This window comes from Myxine glutinosa, chromosome 10 (assembly GCF_964187855.1).
Source record: "Myxine glutinosa chromosome 10, kmMyxGlut1.1, whole genome shotgun sequence".
Lineage (NCBI taxonomy): Eukaryota > Metazoa > Chordata > Myxini > Myxiniformes > Myxinidae > Myxine > Myxine glutinosa.
This window is the reverse complement of record NC_136270.1, coordinates 124,204,176-124,230,230: the sequence shown is the minus strand read 5'-3', so window position 1 is coordinate 124,230,230 and position 26,055 is coordinate 124,204,176. Positions and strand designations below refer to the sequence as shown.

Genomic DNA, 26,055 nt, shown 5'->3' with positions numbered 1-26,055 from the left:
GACATCAATCAATCTTTGTTTGTTGCCTGTTCCTGTGTCGAACAGGAGAGTGACATTTTCCATGCTTAGTGCATAATGCAGAAGGATATGGAATACATCGCTGTCAGGGCTTTTGACTCGTACAAATCGGTAGTCTGTGCTTCTTCCATAATCACAATATAGGATTATTCTCGAGTCCGTTTCTTCTTGAGATGATGTCAGTGCAGGCAGATCGGTCACTTCTGTTGTTCGGCCATCATTCGATGTCAATTGACATGCCGAACCTTCACAAATGAGTGTGACCCGTCTCCCCTGCAACTTGGCTGCGTACTCATTCTTACTCCACAGCTTTCGTAGCAGCTGGATGAACTGAGTTTTGTTGAGATCATTCGACAAGAACAGCTTCCAATCGGGTGGTTTCTTTGTCGACTCGCCTTTGATGATAAGTTTCTCGCCGGTGCCTCTTCTTCGTCACTCCAAGGATTTCACGGAATTGGGAACGTACTGGTCTGTGCTGAACACTGCATCCCCCTTTTTTGACATCATGTCAAAGACCCTGGAGCCGATCTGACTGAAGTTACTTGGGATCTCCTTCAAGTAATAGAAGCAAGCATTTCCATCATGGATTGTCAGCGTTTCATCAGTAGGAGGTATACAGGCGTCAGTACAGCCCTTGGTCAGATACTCAAAGCCCTTAGACTTGGCTGTTTTAGCTAGAAACCCATCAGCGGTTCCGATGCTATATGGTACAGGTGTCAACGGGTGTGTCATTAACACCTTAAGGTCAAGTTGCAATCCTTGATTCTGTGATTTGACAAACAACTGGAACGCCATATTTCCTTGCTGCTTGTACTGCGTCACTTTGTTTGTCGATGAGGTCACCTTCGTCTTCTTACTCATATCACCCAAGGTCTTGAGGTTGAGGTGCTTGACAGGCTCGAAGAAGTCTGTTCCTGTCCTCAGACGAGATGCAATGAAGGCATCTTTTGCTTCTCTTCCCCTCTCCTCTGTTTGGAGAACATCCTTTTCTACATCAACCATCGCTGAAGCCCCAGAAGACAGAATCAAAAGATGATCACCGGCATCCACAGTAAACGGATTTAGGAAGCTCTCTACCGCCTCTTGCGTCTTCGTAACACATTTCTCACTTCTTGTGATCTCTGCTGGACGGACATCGCAGTGCTTGGTGCCCTCGGTTGATTCTGTCAGCATGTCGGCCATGTTAAGAGTGGTGTTCACATACTGTGCCCTGGCATGTGTTGTTCGTACCCATCTCTGGTAGGAGTCGTAGTTCATCAGTAGACCAGATACACCGGCAACGCTTCCTCCTGCACCGCCGTGTGACTTAGCATGCTTCATAAAAGTTTCCTCGATTGTTTTATCGACAGCACACCGGTTCCCTGGCACGAACGATCGGGCTACGCTAATGGCTCCCCTCTTGATCAGCAGGGTTGCTCCTGGATGGGAAAGCTCGATGTTGGCCATGAAGGTGGAGAAATAGGTCAGATACCTGGCATAGTTTTGTCCTCCATAGCTGAAGAATAAATCTGCCATCAGATGGAGACACTGAGCGTACAAGAGGAAATCATTGTTCTTCACTGACTGTGTGAGAGATAGTACCAGCCAAACGTGATCCATATAGGAGAGCCACAACTGTGCTGTTTTCCCAAGTTTACCATCTCGAACGTCTGTGCGATATTGAGCATAACCTTGTGTGTAGGCGATGATTGCTCCGTCAGATAATACAGCCTCCAAGCTATCTGAGTTGGGATATTGGACCAAGTCAGTCAGCTTCCTCTGGGATTCATCAGGTAAGGATTGAAAGAGCTCGCCATCGCTTCGACTCACCATGTACTGCTCCAACAGCAAGCGCTCCATGCATTCAAGCAGTACCTTATGACAATGCATGGCTCTGTCATAGTGTTTGCCAGACAGTACGCCGTTTAGTGATCCAGAAGCTATCAGACCTGCTTCTAGTAAGATGTCAGCTAGACCGGATCCACACATCTTCTTTCCAAGTATTCTGAGGTATGCACAGGCCAGATGAAATGTCCCTATCAGGAGTATGTGTTTTTCATACCTGGTCGGGTTGTTCCATATGAGAGGGTAGGCCTTCATACAGACGCCTAGGTCAAACGTTGTGATGACATATTGCTGATTGACTTCTTTTGTTGCTTCCTCGGCATACCTTAAGCACTCCTGGACAGTCTTGTAGTCTGTGATTGGATTTGGTATAACGGGATAATAGTCAATCGTGGTCAGCTTTGTGGGCGTCTTCCCAGTCTGAGAGATGAATCCTGTCCATCCAGGTACCTCTTGTTGTGTGCTTTGGTGTTGCATCCTGATCAGCACCCATATCAAATGACACAGGTTTGCATCCCTCAAGGCCTCATCTGCTCCAGGACAAGTGAGTTGCTGAATGGCAATTTGGGGGCTTCTACGCTTGGTTACATAGCACTCTGGTAGGTCAGCTTTGTTGAGTTTCAAAGAGTGTTGTGTGGTCTTGGTAACGGACGGTATGGACGGACGAGTTCCACCATAATCTGCAGGGTCTCCTTCGATGTCCTGCAGCATGATCCCATGCGCCGTATGTATGGAACCCATTCCCGTCAAATCATTCAGCAGTTGGTCAAAATTGTCGAATTCCGAGTGAAAGACTGCAGGTGCTGCTGGAGACCGAATGATTTCAGTGGATAAGAGGCTGGAGGTTTCCTCAACAGCTCGTGCAATAGCTGTCTCAAGCTCTAATGAGAACGAGTAGTTCTCACTGTGGCCCATCCGGTTTAGTAGCGTAATCAACCTCTCGCTTCTAAATAGATGACGTAATGTCATACAGATTAGTATGTGCTTAGGCTGTTTCCAGGACCCGTTCGTTGCCGCTCGACATATGTCCTGACCAATGGAGTATACATGTCTCTGTGATTTTCTTGTGGATGTGGTTGCCTTTCCAGCCAGTACGTAGCTAAGAAATGTTTGGAGATCCGATGGAATGTCAACTGCAAGATTTCCCAAATGTTGAGCTGTTGGGGGCCATTTCAACTCAGGCGATTTTGCGAATCCATCCAAGATCAACTGGTGTAGATGGGATCTCGCTTCCTTGACCAGGTCAGCGGATCCAAGCTCATAGGCATGCTTCACAGCTGTATCCGTGTCGATAGTGGAGCTGTACACTATGAATGATTTGTAGCAGCCCATGTTACAGAATGATAGTTTGTCCTTGTATTGATCATGCATCTGCAGCTTTATTTTCAGGTTTTCGCTCCTGTATTCTGGATTAGGGTATTGCGAATCCTGCAGGGATGATATGTAAATGTTGCGTAAATCCGTTAGTTTCAGAATTTGTTTCTTTTCGAGGACATCTGTGTCCAGTATGCTACAGACAGCCTTGAATGCTTCTCCGTGTGCCTTCTCCATGTCGGCTTGCCTCTTCCGCTGTTCATCGTCAGTGCTTCTCCACTTTTGCGGCTTCTGTACATATTTGGCCCGACAGGACTTGTGATATTTGGCCTCGCATGCGAACAGGTCATGCCCTCTGATCCGATGTAGCAAGCTCTCATCACTTCGCTCCTCAGCTGACGCGACAACATTTTTCCCTCCGTCAAATTCAAACATTGACAAACCTTCTGATGTCCACGATCCACTTGATTTGATCTTCTTCCTCCCTTCAGACTTACAAAATAAACAGTCGGGGTTGAAGAGGACGCGATCACCTTCGGACGACCGACTTGTTCTGGGGGCAGTACCTGTTTCAAGTGGGTCAGATGGTTCAGATGGTTGCAGGCGATCCAGATTCATAGTGAAGCGTTGGTAACATTGTCGGTGATAACCATGATGGTCTGACAGGGTACTGGGTATTAGATCACATGATCCTTTCATCCTGTGTGTAGAATCCACTGGTTGGGAAAGCCGTCTTTGTCTGATGTCCTGCAACTTCGACAATTTGTTCTCGGCGGTACTGGTGCTCGAAAGAAGCTGAAGTGGTCCATACTTTAATCCTGGAACATGGACAATGCATTCGGGTATATGTTTCTGTGTCTGTGTTTCTTCATTACTTGTAGAACCACTATCGTGTCGTGTTTTTTTCTGGGGAGGTGGACCAGTCTCCATCGGCGTGGAGGGGTCAGTAGGATCAGACATGATCAGGCTGCGTCATTTGGTGCATTCACACTGGACCTGAAAAGACACGTTTAAAGTCATATTTAGAAACAGAAGACAATCAAATATATGTGTAATATTTAGTATTTATGTGTAAAACCAAGGTAAGAGAATCAGGAGACGTATATATTCACTTGGTTGAATGGTTCACTGGAAATTGAAACTTAACTACAATTGTTGTGAATTTTCATAGCCATGTCACACGACATGTATTCGTAAAAACTGAACTAACCTGTGACGAAGTCCTTTCAGAATTGCCTGGGTAGAACTTAACTATATTTTCACATGTACAACAGGAGATATAACTGAAAACAAAAACTGTATGGCGAATAATCGTAAAGAGTGTTGGAGAAAACATGAATTCCATGAATCGCGTTGGCGGCCATCTTGGACTTTCCTTGTTGTTCCAATTATGTGGTACTGAAAATTCCAAATTGCACCTAGATATGATAAAATGCATATATACAATAAATACACATCATCAATGGGTGCCAATTTGTGAAAAAAACTGATTAATAATGTTTTTGTCCTTGAATGGGGGGTTTATCGAGAGATTTGAGGACTTGTCGATAAAAAACACGTTTGGGCGAACATAGAGGGATAAGTATACCTTATATCTTAAAGAGCAATATACCATCGGAAAGGAAATTCAATACCCTTTCCAATGGTATACCCCACTTACAGATTGGTGAAATAGAACGGATAAGGCAGAGCTAGAGGTAACCATACCCCCTAATGTTGTTTGACGCGAAAACACCAAAACGCGATTGAGGGTATCTCCATTCAAGTGGTCAAAACAGAAAGTTCGTCCCTATATTTTCACTGTTAACATTCAATTTCGTGTTCAGGACACCCCAAGGCTTTAAAAACACCTTGGGTGGTAGGTTGGTGGGGGGGGGGGGGGGGGCGGTGCACCAGGGGTCTAGGTAGCCCATGGCCTAGGAGGGATTCGTCTGTTTGTGGATTTAAGAGAACCAAATAAAGCGGTGGTGATTGACGGATATCCTCTTCCGCATATGGAGGAGATGTTTGCCGAGCTGCGAGGCAGCACACTTTTCTCCACACTGGATCTGAAAAGTTCGTTCCACCAGGTTGTATTGCATGAGCACAGCAGGGACCTCACTGCCTTCATTACGCATGAGGGACTGTTTCGCTACAAACGAATCCCTTACGGGCTGGCTCGCTTCAGCACCCTGTTGTTTTCAGAGGATGATGTCTGCCATTAAAAAAAACCACCAGCCCGGAGCTCATGATTACCTTGACGATGTAATCGTTTTTGGAGGGACTCCTGAAGCACATGACAAAAACTTCAGAGAGGTTCTACAATGTATCGATGCAGCTGGGCTGAAACAACCTTTCATAATGCCACTTCAGACAGACGGAGTTGTCATTTTTAGGACATGTGGTGTCACACGCAGGACTGAAACCTGACCCTGCTCATGTTGTTGCGGTGTCACAAGCACCCCCACCAAAAGACGTGCAGAGTTTGCGCTCTATTCTCGGACTCACGTCATGGTATGCAAAATTCATCCCTAACTATGCATCGGTCGTGGAACCTCTGAGAGAATTACTATGGGGACCATCCATCTTCTGGTCAGTCAAGGCACAGCAAAGTTTTGAGTCAGTTAAAGAACTGATTGTTAGTAGTCCAGCTCTTGCTCTTTTTGATCCAGGGCTATACACCATAGTGACAATTGATGCCTCTGATTTATGGCCTCGGAGCGGTCCTGACGCAAATCCACGCTGACAAAACAGAGAAAACCATCGCATTTGCATCCCGAACGCTGACTGAATCGGAAAGAAAATATTCCATGGGGGAAGAGGAAGCGCTTGGATGCGTGTGGGCGACAGAGAATTGGAGGAATTATTTCTGGAGCAGACATTTCACATTACGCACTGACCACAGTCCTCTCACTGCACTGCTTTCCACGAAGGGATTGGGAAGAGCTGGAATGCACATTGCACATGGCCAGATGGTCCACACGGCTTCTGTCATTTAAGTATGACATTCAGTACAAGCCTGGCTCTGAAAATGTAACAGCTGATTGCTTGTCTCGCCAACCACTACCTACTTCAGAGCCAAGCCTGGAGGATGATGTTGAGGTTGTCGCGCTCACATCAACCCTCACTGCTGTGACAGCTGAAGAATGCAAAACTGCCTGTATTTCCTGCCCTGTTCAAGCAAAGCTGCGGGAAATGCTTACAAACGCTGGCCGAAAACGTCAAAAGGCCTGGATGCTCATTTCCTTCCTTACTTCAGATTGCAAAGTGAACTGTCATTACAAGAGGACTGCGGGATGAGAGGTACTAACCGCCTTCTTGTCCTGGATGCACTACAACCACATTTCATCAAATTAGCGCATGACACTCACCAGGGCATCGTGAGGACAAAGCAGTGGTTAAGGGATCTGTACTGGTGGCCGGGATGGACACGCACGTAGAGTTCGCAATCGAAGCTTGCATTACTTGTCAGCAGCATGACAAGACAGCTGTGATACACGCATCACCACTGCAGCCGGTTCCTTATCCTGATGCAGCTTGGGAGAAACTGGCAATCGACATAGTGGGGCCCTTCGATTCTGCACCACTGGACTGTCGTTTCGCTATCACACTCATCGATTACTTTAGCAAATGGCCAGAAATTGCCTTCACCTCCCAGGTCACTTCCACTGCAGTGATCAAGTTCCTGTCATCTGTCTTCAGCAGAGAAGGCAACCCAAAAGAGTTGATATCCAACAATGTTTCACAATTCACCCCCGGGAATTTGAAACCTTTCTGTAAGACAGAGACATTACTCACAGAAAGTCAGCAGTCTACTACCCGCAAGCGAATGGAGAACTAGAACGATTCAATCGAAGCTTAAAAGAAAGCTTGCTCACTGCTAACATCGAGGGGAAAGACTGGAAAACATTTACAACGGACTTTCTTCAAACATACCGGGCAACCCGACATGCCACAACACAGCGATCACCTGCTGAACTGCTTCATGGGAGAGAGATGCACACCAAGCTGCATGTATCTGGGTTACAGATGCCAAAGGCCAACACACACACACCATCACGCCAAGACACAGCACTCACAGTACAAGAGAAGCAGAACAAGCAAAAGGCATGCACCGACAAACGACGGGGGGCAAAGGAGGTGAACTTTGAATGTGGAGGAAACCTGGCATCCTCCGAAAGGGACAATCTAAATTTTCAGCACCTCTCCAAGTTATGGAACATGGAGAGGATTGGAACGGGACGTGCGTCCGATGTTGGATTGAATAAAACTGTTGGACCTTACTGAATTCTTCATTCTAGGAGTACTTTACGACACAACAAACTGTTGTGGTGTGTGTTGAAAACATTGAGGGTCAGACATTGTCATTGAGACATTCATTGACAATTGAGATTGAATTTAATTGAGAGAATGAGACATTGTCATTGAGGGTCATTGAGGTACTTGAGGGGTCAGTCTTCTCCTACTTGCCCGATCAATTCTTGTGTTCCACAGGGTTCTGTCCTTGGTCCCACATTGTTCCTTGTTTATATCAATGATCTTCCTGATAATGTTCTGTCTCAGCTTGCCATGTATGCTGATGATTCCTCACTCTACTGTACATCTGCTGATTCACTCATTTCCACTCGTAATGAGGTCGGAGTTTCTCTGGACATTGATTTGGAGAATGTGTTGAAGTCGGGGCACGACTGCCTGGTAACCTTCAATGCAAAGAAAAAAACTAAACTATTGTCCATATCCCGTTCTTGAAACAGGTCTCCCTTCTGTGCACATGGGATCCTCAACCTTAACAGAATCATCGGAGCTTCGGCTTCTTGGTCTGGACATGTCTTCTAACCTCCGTTGGGATAAGTACATTTCTGGTGTTGCGAAGAATGTTTCCAAACGAGTTGGTTGTCTTTATCGAGTGCAGAGGTATTTCCCTCCTGAGGCCATTTTGTACCTGTATAAGGCAACTATACGTCCCCTCATGGAGTACTGTTGTCACATTTGGGCTGGAGCACCAGCTTACCACTTATCTTCACTTGATAGGCTCCAGAAACGCATAGTCAACCTGGTTGGTATGGAGATGTGTTCAACTCTTCAACCACTCTCTCACCGTAGGTCGATTGCCACTCTTGCTTTGTTCTACAGATATTTTCATGGCAAATGTTCTGTTGGACTTTTTAACTTGGTTCCACCCATACGAGAGTTTGGACCCTAGACTCGGTTGCCAATCTCCGCATACCCAGCAGACTCGGTTTGTCATCTCCGCTCACCCACACACTATAGCTGATCCAAGATGCAAAATGAAAGGCTATACAGATAGTTTTATCCCTTGTGCTGTCTCGCTCTGGAATTCACCACCTGTAACATGCTTCCCATTATCCTACGATCTACACGGTTTTAAGACAAATGTCAATTTATACTTCCTACATCTTTGAGGTTTAATCGCATTTTACCCAACCTCTGCTACTTCCGGTGTCTTGGATGTTTTATTGCTAATTTTAAAATTTATTTGTTACTTACAAAATCGAAGATTTTTCAAGTATATTGGTCGGTTCCGTTTGTGGTTCTGTCTGTTACTTGCCGGAAAAGATTCCGAGAGAAAAGGACATGGGGAATAAACCCATTCTTTACAATGAGCCATGTCTCAATTTTTTCTATTCAGCACTTTTGGAGATATGGAGGTGCTAAGTTTTTCGGTTTTTCCAAGATGGCGACCGAACGACGTGACATATGACGTCATCATTTATATATTTTATTCCCCATGGAGAGTTCTTTACAATGAGCCATGTCTCAATTTTTTCTATTCAGCACTTTCGGAGATATGGAGGTGCAAAGTTTTTCGGTTTTTCCAATATGGCGGCCGAACCACGTGACTGATGACGTCATCATTAACATATTTTATATTAATGATGGGAGGTGGGAGAAAAGGGGAATGAAAGAGTGAAGGCGAGCAGTGAGCCTAGATTTTGGCAGTGTAACCATAAGAGGGTTGCAGGCGGATCTTGTGCGACCTCTAGGAATATTAGGGGGACAGAGCACAGAGAGAGCTGGGGAGCAAGGCCGGAGAGGAGTCGGTAGAAGACAGAAAGACCACCAGCCTGCCTGCGGTGAGTAAGTGAAAGACCCTCGGAGTTAGCTTCATCGCGGGAGATTCCAATACCCTTTAAGTCCCCTGATACCCTTAAGATCACCAAGACCCCGAAAGACCACGAAGACCCAGATGACCCAAAAGACCCCAATGACTCAAATGACCCCAAAGACTCAAATGACCCCAAAGACCCAAAATACCTCAAAGACCGATGGACCCAAAATACCTCGAAGACACTAAAGACCCAAAAGACCCTGAAGACATAAATACCCAAAACACCCTAAAGACCCATAAGACCCTTTAGACTTATTAGACCCCAAGATCCTGAAGACCCCCAATACCCTTAAGGCCACTTTTACCTTTAAGACCCTTTAAATACTTTAGACACCTTTAGATTCCTTCACCCTTCCAACCATTTATAACCTTTAAACCTTTACACCCCTTAAGTCCCTTTTGACCCTTCGACCTTCACACAATTTATACCCCTGACGCCCTTCAGACCGATTAGGCAGCTTGGACCCTTGACCATTTAGACTGTTGCACCACTTTACCCTTTTTTTATTACAAATTAGCAGAAGTACCCGGCATTGCCGGGCGGGGGAGGAGAGGGGAGGGGGAAGGGGAGGGGAGAAGAGGGGGGAGGGGAGAAGAGGGGGGAGGGGAGAAGAGGGGGGAGGGGGTGGGGGGGAGGGGGAGTGATGGGGGAGGGGTGGGGGAGGGGGAGTGATGGGGGAGGAGGAGGGGGGAGGGGGATGGGGTAGGGTGGAGGGGGAAGGGGAGGGGGGAGTGGAGGGAGCGGGGGGGATTGGAGGGAGAGGGGGGAGGGATGGGGAGGGGGTTAGGGGGAGGGGAGGGTGTAGGGTGTAGGGGGGAGGGAAGAGGAGGGGGTTAGGGGGAGGGGAGGGGGTAGGGTGTAGGGGGAAGGGAGGGGGAAGGGGAGGATGGAGGGGGGGGAAGGGGAGGATGGAGGGAGGGGGAGGGGAGGGGGAGGGGAAGGGGAGGATGGAGGGGGAGGACGGAGCGGGGAGAGGGGGAGGGGGAAAAGGGAGGGGGAAAAGGGAGGGGGAGGGGGAAAAGGGAGAGGGGAGGGGTAGGGTGGAGGGGGAAGGGAGGGGAGGACGGAGGGGGAAGGGAAGGGGAGGGCCAGTCAACAATGACGTTGCAGTTCTCATGGTCGAGAGCAGCACAACAATCGCGACATCGTCCTGCATCTTCGCAACAGCACGAAGCGGATTTTGGAGACTCACCGATCCTGTGACGCCCTCCAGTACCGGCATTGCCGGACGAGGGAAGGGAGACCCGTACATTCCCAACCCGTACATTCGCCCTCTCGACTCAAGCTCACTCGGACAAAAGCCTCACACAAATTACACCGTGAAGGCCCAATGGCCATGTCTATGCCACAAATCAAGTACGTGAGCGAGTCGGGCGCACTGAATTGAAAATATATAGAACGCTCATACTCCGTGAAAGGTGAAGCCGCCGTGTCGCCATCTTGGTTAGCACGACTTGACCAACTCGCTTCGCGGATCTCGTTTGTTTTGAATGTGTGAATTACGTGCGAACGCGTAACTGTGAGTTTATGGCGGCAAGGAACACCACGTGATCACTCTGAGCGAATCAGCGTGCTGCTCTGCCACCTGCTCAGATTCCGTGTGTAATATTCCTCGCTGAAATGCGCTGAGGTAAATATGAATAAAAAATATGGATCTCGAAAATATGAAAGAAAAAAAAAACGATGTGGTGTGAATGGCAATGTTCCTCGCTGAAATGTGAAAAAACGCAATCGCTTTTCGCTCTGAAATACGTGCGAATGCGTAACTGAGTTTATGGCGGCAAGGAACATCACGTGATCGCTCTGAGCGAATCAGCGCGCTGCTCTGCCACCGCCTCAGATTCCGTGCATAATATTCCTTGCTGAAATGTGCTGAGGTAAAAATATGGTAAAAAAAAATTTTGAAATATTTTTTTTTTAGGTCAGCCATGTTCTTCCCAGGCTCAATGGCCATGTCTATGCCAAATATCAAGCACGTGAGCCTCTCCGTTTAGGAGTCTATCGGTAACATTATACACACACACACACACACACACAAACTGTGTTTTATATATATAGATTACAAATAAATAATATCACCATTATCTATCTATAATTCCAGTAATCTCTGTACGTTTGTACGTTTGTACGTTTGTCTGTCTGTGACCGCTGTTTCTCGACAACCACGGGTCCGATATACTTTTAACTTGCCAGGTATATTGCTGGGGACCCGAGGATGTGCCTTTTCAAGGTTTCATATTAATCGGACAATTACTTACCGAGCTATGTCCAAAAAACGATTCAACCAATCAGAGAGCAGCGAACGATCGCGTGTGCCGGCGTTGCGAATGGACCAAACCATTCCATGTAAATAGAGGGGGGGGGTTCTGTGGTCGTTGCGAATGGACGAAACCATTTCATGTAAATAGAGGGGGGGGATTGTCACTGTACTCGCAAGCCGTTCGCCGTTCGCTTTGGCGTTGCGAATGGACCAAACCATTTCATGTAAATAGAGGGGGGGGATATAATTTTAGATAGATATATAGTACGGGCATATATATAGTACGGGCATGCCCTAGTTACATATAAATTTGTACAAAATAAATGTTTGTATTATGATTGTCGGAAATCATGACGCAGAAACTCACGTGCAGTCAGGTTATTATCCTCAGTTAAAACAAGCCCGTGATTCCTGCAGCGAAACAAGCCTGCAGCGACGTGTGGCGAGGCGAGCGCAGCGAGCAGGTAATAAGGAATCCAACACAGGTAAATACAACACAGGTGGTCAGCAAACGTCACAGTGACGCCATCATACATAAAATCTATCTTCTATCTTCCATCCATATATATATTTATTATTTTTATTTTTATATACATAAAAGAAAGTTTTTGTTTATTTGTCTGCACGCGCTAATCTCCTGAACGGTGAAAGATAGGAGGAAACCTCTGAAACCAAAAATGTCAGGACGGGCCCCGAGAAGGTTATAGGCGAGGCCGGTCGAGGCCGCTTCGGCCGGGCTGGGCCCATTTCGCAATTAAAAGCTGAGCTGAATTATAGTAGTCAATCTTCTACGGCCGCGGGTAAAAGCTGAATTACAGCAGTAAATTCATTCAAAAAGAACCCGGGCAACGCCGGGTGCTTTCGGCTAGAACATGAATAAAAGTCGGTTAGAGCAGGGATTTGTAATTTTCAGGATGCTGGTGATAACTCGCTGATCCGAGCAGGGATTTGTAACTTGTTCATGATGCCGGTGATAACTCGCTGATCCGAGCAGGGATTTGTAACTTGTTCATGATGCCGCTGATAACGCGCTGATCCGAGCAGGGATTTGTAATCTGTTCGGGATGCCGGTGATAACTCGCTGATCCGAGCAGGGATTTGTAATCTCTTCAGGATGCCGGCGATAACTCGCTGATCCAAGCAGGGATTTGTAACTTGGTCAGGATGCCGGTGATAACTCGCTGATCCGAGCAGGGATTTGTAATTTGTTCAGGATGCCGGCGATAACTCACTGATCCGAGCAGGGATTTGTAATCTGTTCAGGATGCCAGCGATAACTCACTGATCCGAGCAGGGATTTGTAATCTGTTCAGGATGCCAGTGATAGCTCGCTGATCCGAGCAGGGACTTGTGACTTGGTCAGGATGCCGGTGTTAACTCGCTGATCCGAGCAGGGATTTGTAACATGTTCAGCATGCAGGTGATAACTTGCTGATCCTAGCAGGGATTTGTAATTTATTCAGGATGCCGGTGATAACTCGCTGATCCGAGCAGGGATTTGTAATCTGTTCAGGATGCCGGCGATAACTCACTGATCCGAGCAGGGATTTGTAATCTGTTCAGGATGCTGGCGATAACTCACTGATCCGAGCAGGGATTTGTAACTTGGTCACTGGTCAGGATGCCGGTGATAGCTCGCTGATCCGAGCAGGGACTTGTAACATGTTCAGTATGCCGGTGAGAACTTGCTGATCCGAGCAGGGATTTGTAATTTGTTCAGGATGCCGGTGATAACTCACTGATCCGAGCAGGGATTTGTAACTTGTTCAGGATGCCGGTGATAACTCGCTGATCCGAGCAGGGATTTGTAATTTGTTCAGGATGCAGGTGATAACTCACTGATCCGAACAGGGATTTGTAATTTGTCCAGGATGCCGGTGATAACTCGCTTATCCGAGCAGGGATTTGTAATTTGTTCAGGATGCCGGTGATAACTCACTGATCCGAGCAGGGATTTGTAACTTGTTCAGGATGCCGGTGATAACTCGCTGATCCGAGCAGGGATTTGTAATCTGTTCAGGATGCCGGTGATAACCCGCTGATCCGAGCAGGGATTTGTAACTTGGTCAGGATGCCGGTGATAACTTGCTGATCCGAGCAGCGATTTGTAATTTGTTCAGGATGCCGGTGATAACTCACTGATCCGAGCAGGGATTTGTAACTTGTTCAGGATGCCGGTGATAACTCGCTGATCCGAGCAGGGATTTGTAATCTGTTCAGGATGCCGGTGATAACTCACTGATCCGAGCAGGGATTTGTAACTTGTTCAGGATGCCGGTGATAACTCGCTGATCCGAGCAGGGATTTGTAACTTGGTCAGGATGCCGGTGATAACTCGCTGATCCGAGCAGGGATTTGTAACATGTTCAGCATGCAGGTGATAACTTGCTGATCCTAGCAGGGATTTGTAATTTATTCAGGATGCCGGTGATAACTCGCTGATCCGAGCAGGGATTTGTAATCTGTTCAGGATGCCGGCGATAACTCACCGATCCGAGCAGGGATTTGTAATTTGTCCAGGATGCCGGTGATAACTCGCTGATCCGAGCAGGGATTTGTAATCTGTTCAGGATGCCGGCGATAACTCACCGATCCGAGCAGGGATTTGTAATTTGTCCAGGATGCCGGTGATAACTCGCTGATCCGAGCAGGGATTTGGCATTTGTTCAGGATGCCGGTGATAACTCGCTGATCCGAGCAGGGATTTGTAATTTGTTCAGGATGCCGGTGATAGCTCGCTGATCCGAGCAGGGATTTGTAATTTGTCCAGGATGCCGGTGATAGCTCGCTGATCCGAGCAGGGATTTGTAACTTGGTCAGGATGCCGGTGATAACTCGCTGATCCGAGCAGGGATTTGTAACATATTCTGCATGCCGGTGATAACTTGCTGATCCTAGCAGGAATTCGTAATTTGTTCAGGATGCCGGTGATAACTCGCTGATCCGAGCAGGGATTTGTAATTTGTTCAGGATGCCGGTGACAACTCGCTGATCCGAGCAGGGATTTGTAATTTGTCCAGGATGCCGGTGATAACTCGCTGATCCGAGCAGGGATTTGTCATTTGTTCAGGATGCCGGTGATAACTCGCTGATCCGAGCAGGGATTTGTAATTTGTTCAGGATGCCGGCGATAACTCACTGATCCGTGCAGGGATTTGTAATCTGTTCAGGATGCCGGTGATAACTCACTGATCCTAGCAGGGATTTGTAATTTGTCCAGGATGCCGGTGATAACTCACTGATCCGAGCAGGGATTTGTAATCTGTTCAGGATGCCGGTGATAACTCGCTGATCCGAGCAGGGATTTGTAATTTGTCCAGGATGCCGGTGATAACTCGCTGATCCGAGCAGGGATTTGTCATTTGTTCAGGATGCTGGTGATAACTCACTGATCCGAGCAGGGATTTGTAATTTGTCCAGGATGCCGGTGATAACTCGCTGATCCGAGCAGGGATTTGTAATCTGTTCAGGATGCCGGTGATAACTCGCTGATCCGAGCAGGGATTTGTAATCTGTTCAGGATGCCGGTGATAACTCACTGATCCTAGCAGGGATTTGTCATTTGTTCAGGATGCCGGTGATAACTCACTGATCCTAGCAGGGATTTGTAATTTGTCCAGGATGCCGGTGATAACTCGCTGATCCGAGCAGGGATTTGTAATTTGTCCAGGATGCCGGTGATAGCTCGCTGATCCTAGCAGGGATTTGTAATCTGTTCAGGATGCCGGTGATAACTCACTGATCCGAGCAGGGATTTGTAATTTGTCCAGGATGCCGGTGATAACTCACTGATCCGAGCAGGGATTTGTCATTTGTTCAGGATGCCGGTGATAGCTCGCTGATCCGAGCAGGGATTTGTCATTTGTCCAGGATGCCGGTGATAACTCGCTGATCCGAGCAGGGATTTGTAATTTGTCCAGGATGCCGGTGATAACTCGCTGATCCGAGCAGGGATTTGTCATTTGTTCAGGATGCTGGTGATAACTCACTGATCCGAGCAGGGATTTGTAATTTGTCCAGGATGCCGGTGATAACTCGCTGATCCGAGCAGGGATTTGTAATCTGTTCAGGATGCCGGTGATAACTCGCTGATCCGAGCAGGGATTTGTAATCTGTTCAGGATGCCGGTGATAACTCACTGATCCTAGCAGGGATTTGTCATTTGTTCAGGATGCCGGTGATAACTCACTGATCCTAGCAGGGATTTGTAATTTGTCCAGGATGCCGGTGATAACTCGCTGATCCGAGCAGGGATTTGTAATTTGTCCAGGATGCCGGTGATAGCTCGCTGATCCGAGCAGGGATTTGTCATTTGTCCAGGATGCCGGTGATAACTCACTGATCCTAGCAGGGATTTGTAATCTGTTCAGGATGCCGGTGATAACTCACTGATCCTAGCAGGGATTTGTAATTTGTCCAGGATGCCGGTGATAACTCACTGATCCTAGCAGGGATTTGTAATTTGTCCAGGATGCCGGTGATAACTCGCTGATCCGAGCAGGGATTTGTAATTTGTCCAGGATGCCGGTGATAGCTCGCTGATCCGAGCAGGGATTTGTAATCTGTTCAGGATGCCGGTGATAGCTCGCTGATCCGAGCAGGGATTTGTAATCTGTTCAGGATGCCGGTGATAACTCACTGATCCTAGCAGGGATTTGTAATTTGTCCAGGATGCCGGTGATAACTCACTGATCCGAGCAGGGATTTGTAACATGTTCAGCATGCAGGTGATAACTTGCTGATCCTAGCAGGGATTTGTAATTTATTCAGGATGCCGGTGATAACTCGCTGATCCGAGCAGGGATTTGTAATCTGTTCAGGATGCCGGCGATAACTCACTGATCCGAGCAGGGATTTGTAATCTGTTCAGGATGCCGGCGATAACTCACCGATCCGAGCAGGGATTTGTAATTTGTCCAGGATGCCGGTGATAACTCGCTGATCCGAGCAGGGATTTGTCATTTGTTCAGGATGCCGGTGATAACTCGCTGATCCGAGCAGGGATTTGTAATTTGTTCAGGATGCCGGTGATAGCTCGCTGATCCGAGCAGGGATTTGTAATTTGTCCAGGATGCTGGTGATAACTCGCTGATCCGAGCAGGGATTTGTAACTTGGTCAGGATGCCGGTGATAGCTCGCTGATCCGAGCAGGGATTTGTAATTTGTTCAGGATGCCGGTGATAGCTCGCTGATCCGAGCAGGGATTTGTAATTTGTTCAGGATGCCGGTGATAGCTCGCTGATCCGAGCAGGGATTTGTAACTTGGTCAGGATGCCGGTGATAACTCGCTGATCCGAGCAGGGATTTGTAACATATTCTGCATGCCGGTGATAACTTGCTGATCCTAGCAGGAATTTGTAATTTGTTCAGGATGCCGGTGATAACTCGCTGATCCGAGCAGGAATTTGTAATTTGTTCAGGATGCCGGTGACAACTCGCTGATCCGAGCAGGGATTTGTAATTTGTTCAGGATGCCGGTGACAACTCGCTGATCCGAGCAGGGATTTGTAATTTGTCCAGGATGCCGGTGATAACTCGCTGATCCGAGCAGGGATTTGTCATTTGTTCAGGATGCCGGTGATAACTCGCTGATCCGAGCAGGGATTTGTAATTTGTTCAGGATGCCGGCGATAACTCACTGATCCGTGCAGGGATTTGTAAGCTGTTCAGGATGCCGGTGATAACTCACTGATCCTAGCAGGGATTTGTAATTTGTCCAGGATGCCGGTGATAACTCACTGATCCGAGCAGGGATTTGTAATCTGTTCAGGATGCCGGTGATAACTCGCTGATCCGAGCAGGGATTTGTAATTTGTCCAGGATGCCGGTGATAACTCGCTGATCCGAGCAGGGATTTGTCATTTGTTCAGGATGCCGGTGATAACTCACTGATCCGAGCAGGGATTTGTCATTTGTCCAGGATGCCGGTGATAACTCGCTGATCCGAGCAGGGATTTGTAATCTGTTCAGGATGCCGGTGATAACTCGCTGATCCGAGCAGGGATTTGTAATCTGTTCAGGATGCCGGTGATAACTCACTGATCCTAGCAGGGATTTGTCATTTGTTCAGGATGCCGGTGATAACTCACTGATCCTAGCAGGGATTTGTAATTTGTCCAGGATGCCGGTGATAACTCGCTGATCCGAGCAGGGATTTGTAATTTGTCCAGGATGCCGGTGATAGCTCGCTGATCCTAGCAGGGATTTGTAATCTGTTCAGGATGCCGGTGATAACTCACTGATCCTAGCAGGGATTTGTAATTTGTCCAGGATGCCGGTGATAACTCACTGATCCGAGCAGGGATTTGTAATTTGTCCAGGATGCCGGTGATAACTCGCTGATCCGAGCAGGGATTTGTAATTTGTCCAGGATGCCGGTGATAACTCACTGATCCGAGCAGGGATTTGTCATTTGTTCAGGATGCCGGTGATAGCTCGCTGATCCGAGCAGGGATTTGTCATTTGTCCAGGATGCCGGTGATAACTCGCTGATCCGAGCAGGGATTTGTAATTTGTCCAGGATGCCGGTGATAACTCGCTGATCCGAGCAGGGATTTGTAATTTGTCCAGGATGCCGGTGATAACTCGCTGATCCGAGCAGGGATTTGTCATTTGTTCAGGATGCCGGTGATAGCTCGCTGATCCGAGCAGGGATTTGTCATTTGTCCAGGATGCCGGTGATAACTCGCTGATCCGAGCAGGGATTTGTAATTTGTCCAGGATGCCGGTGATAACTCGCTGATCCGAGCAGGGATTTGTCATTTGTCCAGGATGCCGGTGATAACTCGCTGATCCGAGCAGGGATTTGTCATTTGTCCAGGATGCCGGTGATAACTCGCTGATCAGGATTTTATAATCATCCTGGGTTGAACAGCTGTTCAATTTGTCATTATTAATGTTATCATTTTGCGTAGTTCTGTTAAATTTATCGATCACGGCTGAAAGGCTATATATACCGACAGTTCCAAAGCAGCTGATGCTGCTGGACGTGAGTTTGCAGTTGCGTCGGGTGTCACATGACGTGTTGGCGATCGCGCCTTTGCGCATGCGCGGCATTTTTCACCATTCGCTGAGCGCTCGAAGGCAGAGAGTGATGACGTGACAGAGTTGACGGCAACGTTGAAGGTTAGAAAAGCGTCCGTGATTTGTGCGTTCGTGACATGGACAGTTGTGGGGTGAATGGGGACGGGGTCGATGATTGTTTCGACGCGCGAATCGTTTCGCATGGCGTTGTTGACAAACCTGATTCCGTCCTGTTTCAGCGATGAGGAGCGGATCCTTCCAACCTGAGAGGACGTGTCAAATTCCAGTGGGATCTCGTAGATATAATGTAAGAGAATGAAGGGTAGTCGGGTAGAGATAAAATAATTTTACAATCGGAAGGGCAGTGACCGCCCAATGGAGGAGTTCGGATGGTGGTAAAAGGCCTGGATGGTCTCCTTGGGAAGGTGGAGGGAGCAGTAGCAGAAATAGTAGTTGGGTTTCCATTTGAGTTCGAGAGGTAGTGAGAGGCATTGGGGCTAGAGGGGTGGATGACTACATAGATGTAAGCAGGTGGACAGGTAGCAATTGGCTGCTAATAGTGCTAAAGTGTGGATGGGTGATTGTGTTTCTGGGTCGTGTTTGTGATGGCTGGCAGAGAATGTCCTCAACAGGTGAATATGCTGTCATTGTTCATTCCTCACCTGTGCCCGCATTGTTCCCTTCCCAGTAAAAAAAATACATCGATAATTGACAAATAAATTGAGTTGAGGTGCCGATGGTGTGGTACAGGCACGATGGGCCAAATGACCTCATGTGATGGTTCTTTGCATCCTCTGCTTGTACAGGTAGGTGTCCCTCGATTTACGATCGCTCGGTTTACGTTTTTCCAAGATATCAAAACTAACGTTTTAAGTGTCCTCATTTTTCGTTATAACGTAATTCAAGTACTATGCAGTACAGTCGAGCGCGATGGAGGGAATTTCAAGCAGTGATCCACTCCTTCAGTGAGAACGTCATAGCCATGCGTACCCCGTCATAGCCATGCGTACTCCATCATAGCCATGCGTATGCCGTCATAGCCATGCGTACTCCGTCATAGCCATGCGTACTCAGTCATAGCCATGCGTACTCCGTCATAGCCATGCGTACTCAGTCATAGCCATGCGTACTCCGTCATAGCCATGCGTACTCAGTCATAGCCATGCGTACTCCGTCATAGCCATGCGTACGCCGTCATAGCCATGCGTACGCCGTCATAGCCATGCGTACGCCGTCATAGCCATGCGTACGCCGTCATAGCCATGCGTACTCCGTCATAGCCATGCGTACGCCGTCATAGCCATGCGTACTCAGTCATAGCCACGCGTACTCCGTCATAGCCACGCGTACGCCGTCATAGCCACGCGTACGCCGTCATAGCCACGCGTACGCCGTCATAGCCATGCGTACGCCGTCATAGCCATGCGTACGCCGTCATAGCCATGCGTACGCCGTCATAGCCATGCGTACGCCGTCATAGCCATGCGTACGCCGTCATAGCCATGCGTACGCCGTCATAGCCATGCGTACGCCGTCAAAGCCATGCGTACGCCGTCATAGCCATGCGTATGCCGTCATAGCCATGCGTACGCCGTCATAGCCATGCGTACGCAGTCATAGCCATGCGTACGCCGTCATAGCCATGCGTACGCCGTCATAGCCATGCGTACGCTGTCATAGCCATGCGTACGCCGTCATAGCGATGCGTACATGCGTATGACGCATGTCGCGCAGCTTCGAGCGTCGTTCTACCTTTGTTCGCCATCGTGCTCCGTCATTTCAAATCCGCCGTAATCTCGCTCATCCCTGAATATGTCGAGCAAGAGACCTTCCTCAAGCTCAACTGTTACCCCAGTGAAACGCTCTCGCCAGGCTATTACGCTGGACATGAAGATGTGCATCATAAACCGCAATGAGAAGGGCGAGAAACTCACCCTCATTGCCCGTTCCTTAGGTCTCTCAACATCCACCGTGGGCACCATCCAGAAGAATGCCGACAGTATCAAGAAGACGGCACGGATGGCAACTCCTGGACGTTCGCTTCGAATTACGAAAGCGAGAGACATTTTGATGGAACGCATGGAGAGCCTTTTGAACTTTTGGATAGAGGATCAAAACCAGCGGAATGTTGCCCTGTCGTCCTCGCTGATCCAGGAGAAGGCCAGGTCCCTATGGGAAGATTTGAAGCAACGTGACGGCGGTGAAGGATCGTCCAAAGGTGCTGCCGATGCGTTCAAGGCCAGCCATGGCTGGTTAGAACGTTTCAAGAAACGTTCCAACTTGCATAACTTCAAGCTGGTGGGGGACTCGGTGAGTGCAGATCATGTGGCAGCAGAAAACCTCCCAGAGCAGTTGAAGATCATCATCGAGGATGGCGGCTACACCAGCAAGCAGGTTTTCAACTTGGACGAGACCGACCTCTTCTGGAAGAAGATGCCGTCAAGCACCTTCATCGCAAGGGAAGAGAAGACTGCCTCTGGCTTCAAGGCAGCCAAAGATCACGTAGCTCTTCTCCTTGGAGGCAACGCAGCAGGGGACTTCAAGCTCAAGCCTCTCTTGGTCTACCATTCAGAGAACCCGAGGGCTCTAAAGGGCCACCCTAAGCCTCATCTTCCCGTGGTGTGGCGGTCTAGCTCGAAAGCTTGGGTGACAGGAGTTCTCTTCCTGGACTATGTGGTAGCGTATGTTTCCCCCACCATCAAGGAATATTGTGAGAAGCATAATCTGGAGAACAAGGCCTTGATCATTATCGATAATGCCCCCAGTCATCCATCAAACATCGAGGACGTAGCTGACAACATCAAGGTGGTGTTTATGCCACCTAACACTACTTTGTTGCTGCAACCAATGGACCAGGGCATCATTGAGACGTTCAAGGCTAACTACCTTCGGTGCATCATGAGGCATATTATCGCCGAGTTGGGCAGCGAGGACAGACTAACCATCCAGGAAATATGGAGGCATTATAACATCAGATTTGCTATCGACAATATCAGCGTATCGTGGGATGAAATAACGCAGTCCACCATGAATGCCGCGTGGAGGAAGTTGTGGCCGGAATGCGTGAATGACTTTCGTGGGTACCCCGATATCTCCCACATCCAGAAAGAGATCGTCAGCTTGGCGAAGGAGGCAGGGTTTGATGAAGTGGATCAGGATGATGTGGTGAAGTTACTGTCATCTCAAGCTAAGGAGCTTTCGAACGAGGACCTGATAGAGCTTGATAAGGGAAGGACTACTGAGGAAAAAGAAGCCAGAAACGCATCACCACCACCACAACGACCACCACCAAAACAGATGACACGGAAGAGGCTTTCTGAGGCGTTCAGTCATCTCAAACAAGTCATTGCTATCTTCAAGGACGACGACCCAAATATGGGTAGAAGCATCAAATGTTCTCGGATGATGCAAGATGCCGTAAGTTGTTATAAGGAGCTGTATCGGGAGAAGAAAAATAAATCTGTCCATACCAGTACGTCTCTTGATACGTTCAAGTGTCCACCGTCAGACACCCAGGGAACATCCACCTTGCAAGATGCATCCTCTTCAGAACCCTCACCATTTGTTGAAGATCGAGTGTCATCACCCTCTAAAGATGTAGGTCTTGTTTTGAAATGAATTCAAAATATAAAATTCTCACCGATAATGAGGAAAATGTGGACGATCTGGTTATGTAGTTGTGTTTTAACCCAATGTACTTGCATTCATGCCCATGAAGATTTATTTTGTCGTTGAGAAACGTCCTTCTCCCACCTGCGTGATGCCCCAACCCCACTCCTGAACCCACCCTCCCGCATTTCAGATCTACCCATCTCCTTTGCTTGCTGACGTTAGCGCAAGGCATCCACTTTGCCCACCCATGTTAGTCCCCTTATCCCCTTATCCCCTTACCCACACTCACCAGTGCGATTTGTCCCCCATTTCCACCCTCACAGCACGACGCACCCCCCTCACCCGCCCATGCCAGTGGGATGCGTCCCCTCCCCTACCCATGCTAGTGCGATGCGTTCCACTTTCCCGCCCACGTGCTACCCCTCTCTCGCCCACACTAGCGCAACGCGTCCGTCCACGAGCTACCACTTGCCCTCCCCCATACGACAGCGACGTGTACCCCTTACCCACCCACTCCAGAGCAATGTGTGCTCCTCGCCTGCCCATGCTAGCTTTGCATGTCCTCCTTGCATAGCCATGCCAGCGCGATGCATCCCCATCGCCCTGCCTCGCGAGCGAGACGCATCCCCCTTGCCTCGCCTCGCCCCGCCCCGCCATGTGAGCGTGACGCATCCCTCTCGCCCCACCGCATGAGCGCGACACGTTCCCCTCGCCCTGCCACGCGAGTGCGACGCGTTCCCCTCGCCCCGCCTCGCGAGCGAGACACGTCCCCCTTGCCTCGCCTTGCCCCGCCACGTGAGTGCGACGCATCCTCCTTGCCACGCCGCATGAGTGCGACACGTTCCTCTTGCCTCGCCTCGCCCCGCCGCGTGAGCACGACGCAGCCCCCTCACCCCGCCGCATGGGCGTGACGCATCCCCCTCGCCCCACTGCATGAGCGAGACACATCCCCCCTGCCTCGCCTCGCCTCGCCTCGCCCCTCCACGTGAGCGCGATGCATCCCCTCGCCCTGCCGCATGAGTGCGACATGTTCCCCTCGCCCCGCCACATGAGCGCAATTCCTCCACCTCACCCAGCCGCATGAGTGCGACACGTTCCCCTCGCCCTGCCACGCGAGCACGACGTGTTCCCCTCCCCTCCCCCACCCTGCCACGCGAACGCAATGCATCATCTTCGCCACGCCGCATGAGTGCGACACGTTCCCCTTGCCCCGCCGCATGAGCGTGACGCGTTCCCCTCCCCTCGCTCCGCCCCGCCACGCGAACGCAACGCATCCCCCTTGCCCCGCTGCATGAGCGCGACGCATCCCCTCGCCCCACCGCATGCGCGTGACACGTTTCCCTCGCCCTGCCACGCGAACGCGACGCGTTCCCCTCCCTCGCCCCGCCCGCCACGCTTGCCACACGAACGCAATGCATCCTCCTCAGCCCGCCACGCGAGCGCGACGCCTCCTCCACGCACTGCCACGCTAGCGCGACGCGTCCTCGCACCGCCATGGGAGCGCGATGCGTCCCCTCACCCCGCCAGTCCTTTTGCCTGCGAGTCTTCAGTTCTCTTGCCTGTGAGGCGCTCCTCTCTTGCTCACTTGCCCAAGAGTAGCTCATCTCCTGCTCTCTTGCCCATGAGGAGCTCGTCTCCTGCTCTCTTGCCCACGAGGAGCTCGTCTCCCGCTCTCTTGCCTACGAGGAGCTCGTCTCCCGCTCCTTTGCCCACGAAGAGCCTGTCTCCCGCTCTCTTGCCCACGAAGAGCTCCTCTCCCGCTCTCTTGCCCGCAAGGAGCTCGTCTCCCGCTCTCTTGCCCGCGAGGAGTTCGTCTCCCGCTCTCTTGCCCGCGAGGAGTTCGTCTCCCGCTCTCTTGCCCGCGAGGAGCTCGTCTCCCGCTCTCTTGCCCGCGAGGAGCTCCTCTCCCACTCTCTTGCCCGCGAGGAGCTCGGCTCCCGCTCTCGTGCCTGCTAGTTGCTTGTTGTCCTGTCTTGTGCCTGCCAGGCGCTTATCGCCCTCTCTCGTGCCTGCTAGTTGCTTGTTGTCCTGTCTTGTGCCTGCCAGGCACTCGTCACCCTCTCTCGTGCCCGCCAATATCTCGTCGCTCCACTTTTGTGCCGTCAGCCTCATGTTCATGCCTGAGGGTCTTGTAGCCCCAGTGTCATGCTTGGAGTGTCAGTGAGGCGCTTGCCACCAAAACTCGTGCCCACGAGGAGCTTGTTGCCCACTCTTATTGCCTGCAAGGCGTGAGGCGCACCCATTCCCATCATGTTTTCAAAATAATTGTTCTTTCTCATGCTGCCTTGCTGTGGTTATTACCCTCTCTCCAGAGGAGAGGGTATTGCATTTGAATCCGTTTGTTACTTGCAAAATTGAAGATTTTTCAAGTATATTGGTCAGTCGCGTTTGTTATTACTTGGCAAAAAAATTTTTTTTTCGCAAGTATGTTGATCACTCTGGTATGTGTGTGTGTGTGTGTGTGTGTGTGTGTGTGTGTGTGTGTGTGTGTGTGTGTGTGTGTGTGTGTGTGTGTGTGTGTGTGTGTGTTCCTCAATTTTAATCCGATTGACTTGAAATTTGAATAGGATTTACATACCAGCTAACTGAATTCAACCACTATTTTTGAGATCAGCGTAGGCCAAAAGGTCAACAAAGGCCAACCACTTTTTTTTGAATTTCTAAAATCCTCAATTTTAATCTGATTGACCTGAAATTTGAATAGGATTTTCATTTCAGCTAACTGAATTCAACCACCAACTATTTTTGAGATCAGCATAGGCCAAAAAGTCAACATAGGCCAAAGGTCAACAAAGGCCAAACGTCAACAACAATTTCAAATTTCTAAAATCCTCAATTTTCATCCGAGTCACTTGAAATTTGAATGGAATTTACATATCAGTTAACTGAATTCAACCAACAACTATTTTTGAGATCAGCATAGGCCAAAGGTCAACCACTTTTTTCGAATTTCGAAAAGCCTCAATTTTCATCCGATTGACTTGAAATTTGAATTGGATTTTCACATCAGCTAACTGAATTCAACCACCAATTATTTGTGAGGTCAAAAGGATACTCTACTGAGTGCCATTCTGCTTTGTTCTCTTTTGCCAAGTGTCGCTCTGTGAGTGATTTTTCATTCTGTCTGTCACCGGCCTACAGGTCACAATTCTAAAGTGATCGTCATGAAACTTCACCAAGCTGTGGAGGTCGTCACAATTGAGAAGCCTATTGATTTTGAGGTCAAATGTCATCTGGAGGTCAAATTTCTAAAATCGCCATTTTTAATCCGATTAACTAGGAAATTGAACAGCATTTGCACATTGTCACTAAATTGGGAAGCCAACTATTTTTGAGGTCAAAAGGTCAACTCAAGGTCAAACTTCCAAAATCATCAATTTTCATCTGATCAATATTCATCCGATTGACTTGAAAATTGAACAGCATTTGCATCGTGCCTCACTGAATTGAGGTCATCTATTTTTCAGTAGGTCATCAGGCCTACTATTTTTGAGGCCAAAAGGTCAAAGGTCAACTCTAAGTCAAACTTACAAAATCATCAATTTTCATCTGAAAAATCGTCACTTTTCATCCTCTGACCCAAGCTTTGATCAAGATCATCAATTTAAATGTTGATGGAATGGACAAGTTGCTGGATCAAGGGCAACTTTTTTTTGGGAGGGGGCGTGGATTTTGCAAGTATCGTGCTCTGCATGACGTCTTCTTGTTTGTCTGTTTGTCTGTTTGTCCTCCCAGAATAAATATGATTTCGCTGCAACCGTTGGTCTGATTGACAGGAAATTTTCACCTTCGGTGCACCTGCTCCTGTAGAATTTTTTAATGATAATTATGACGTCATAGGTCTGGTATGGGCGCCATCTTGGTAAAACCGAAAAACATTGCGCCTCTATATCT

At 48.8% G+C, this 26,055-nt stretch overlaps 1 protein-coding gene across 8 annotated transcripts in view; it reads left to right on the top strand.

Moving 5' to 3' along the window:
- Positions 1–18,571: 18,571 nt before the first annotated feature.
- LOC137433791 (zinc finger TRAF-type-containing protein 1) overlaps positions 18,572–26,055 on the top strand; it is a 40,064-nt gene continuing 32,580 nt past the window's right edge. For 2 of the 8 annotated variants that reach the window (XM_068126128.2, XM_078786053.1), the window contains exon 1: positions 18,572–18,651. Coding sequence is in view for 4 of the 8 variants with exons in the window: in XM_068126125.2 (XP_067982226.2) it covers positions 20,362–22,146 (1,785 nt within the window). In the remaining 4 variants the exon portion in view is untranslated. Of the gene's footprint in view, positions 18,652–18,701; positions 18,857–18,905; positions 19,182–20,187; positions 22,147–26,055 lie in introns of those variants that run through there. The other 6 variants (XM_068126134.2, XM_068126130.2, XM_068126131.2 and 3 more) reach the window with 6 other exon arrangements.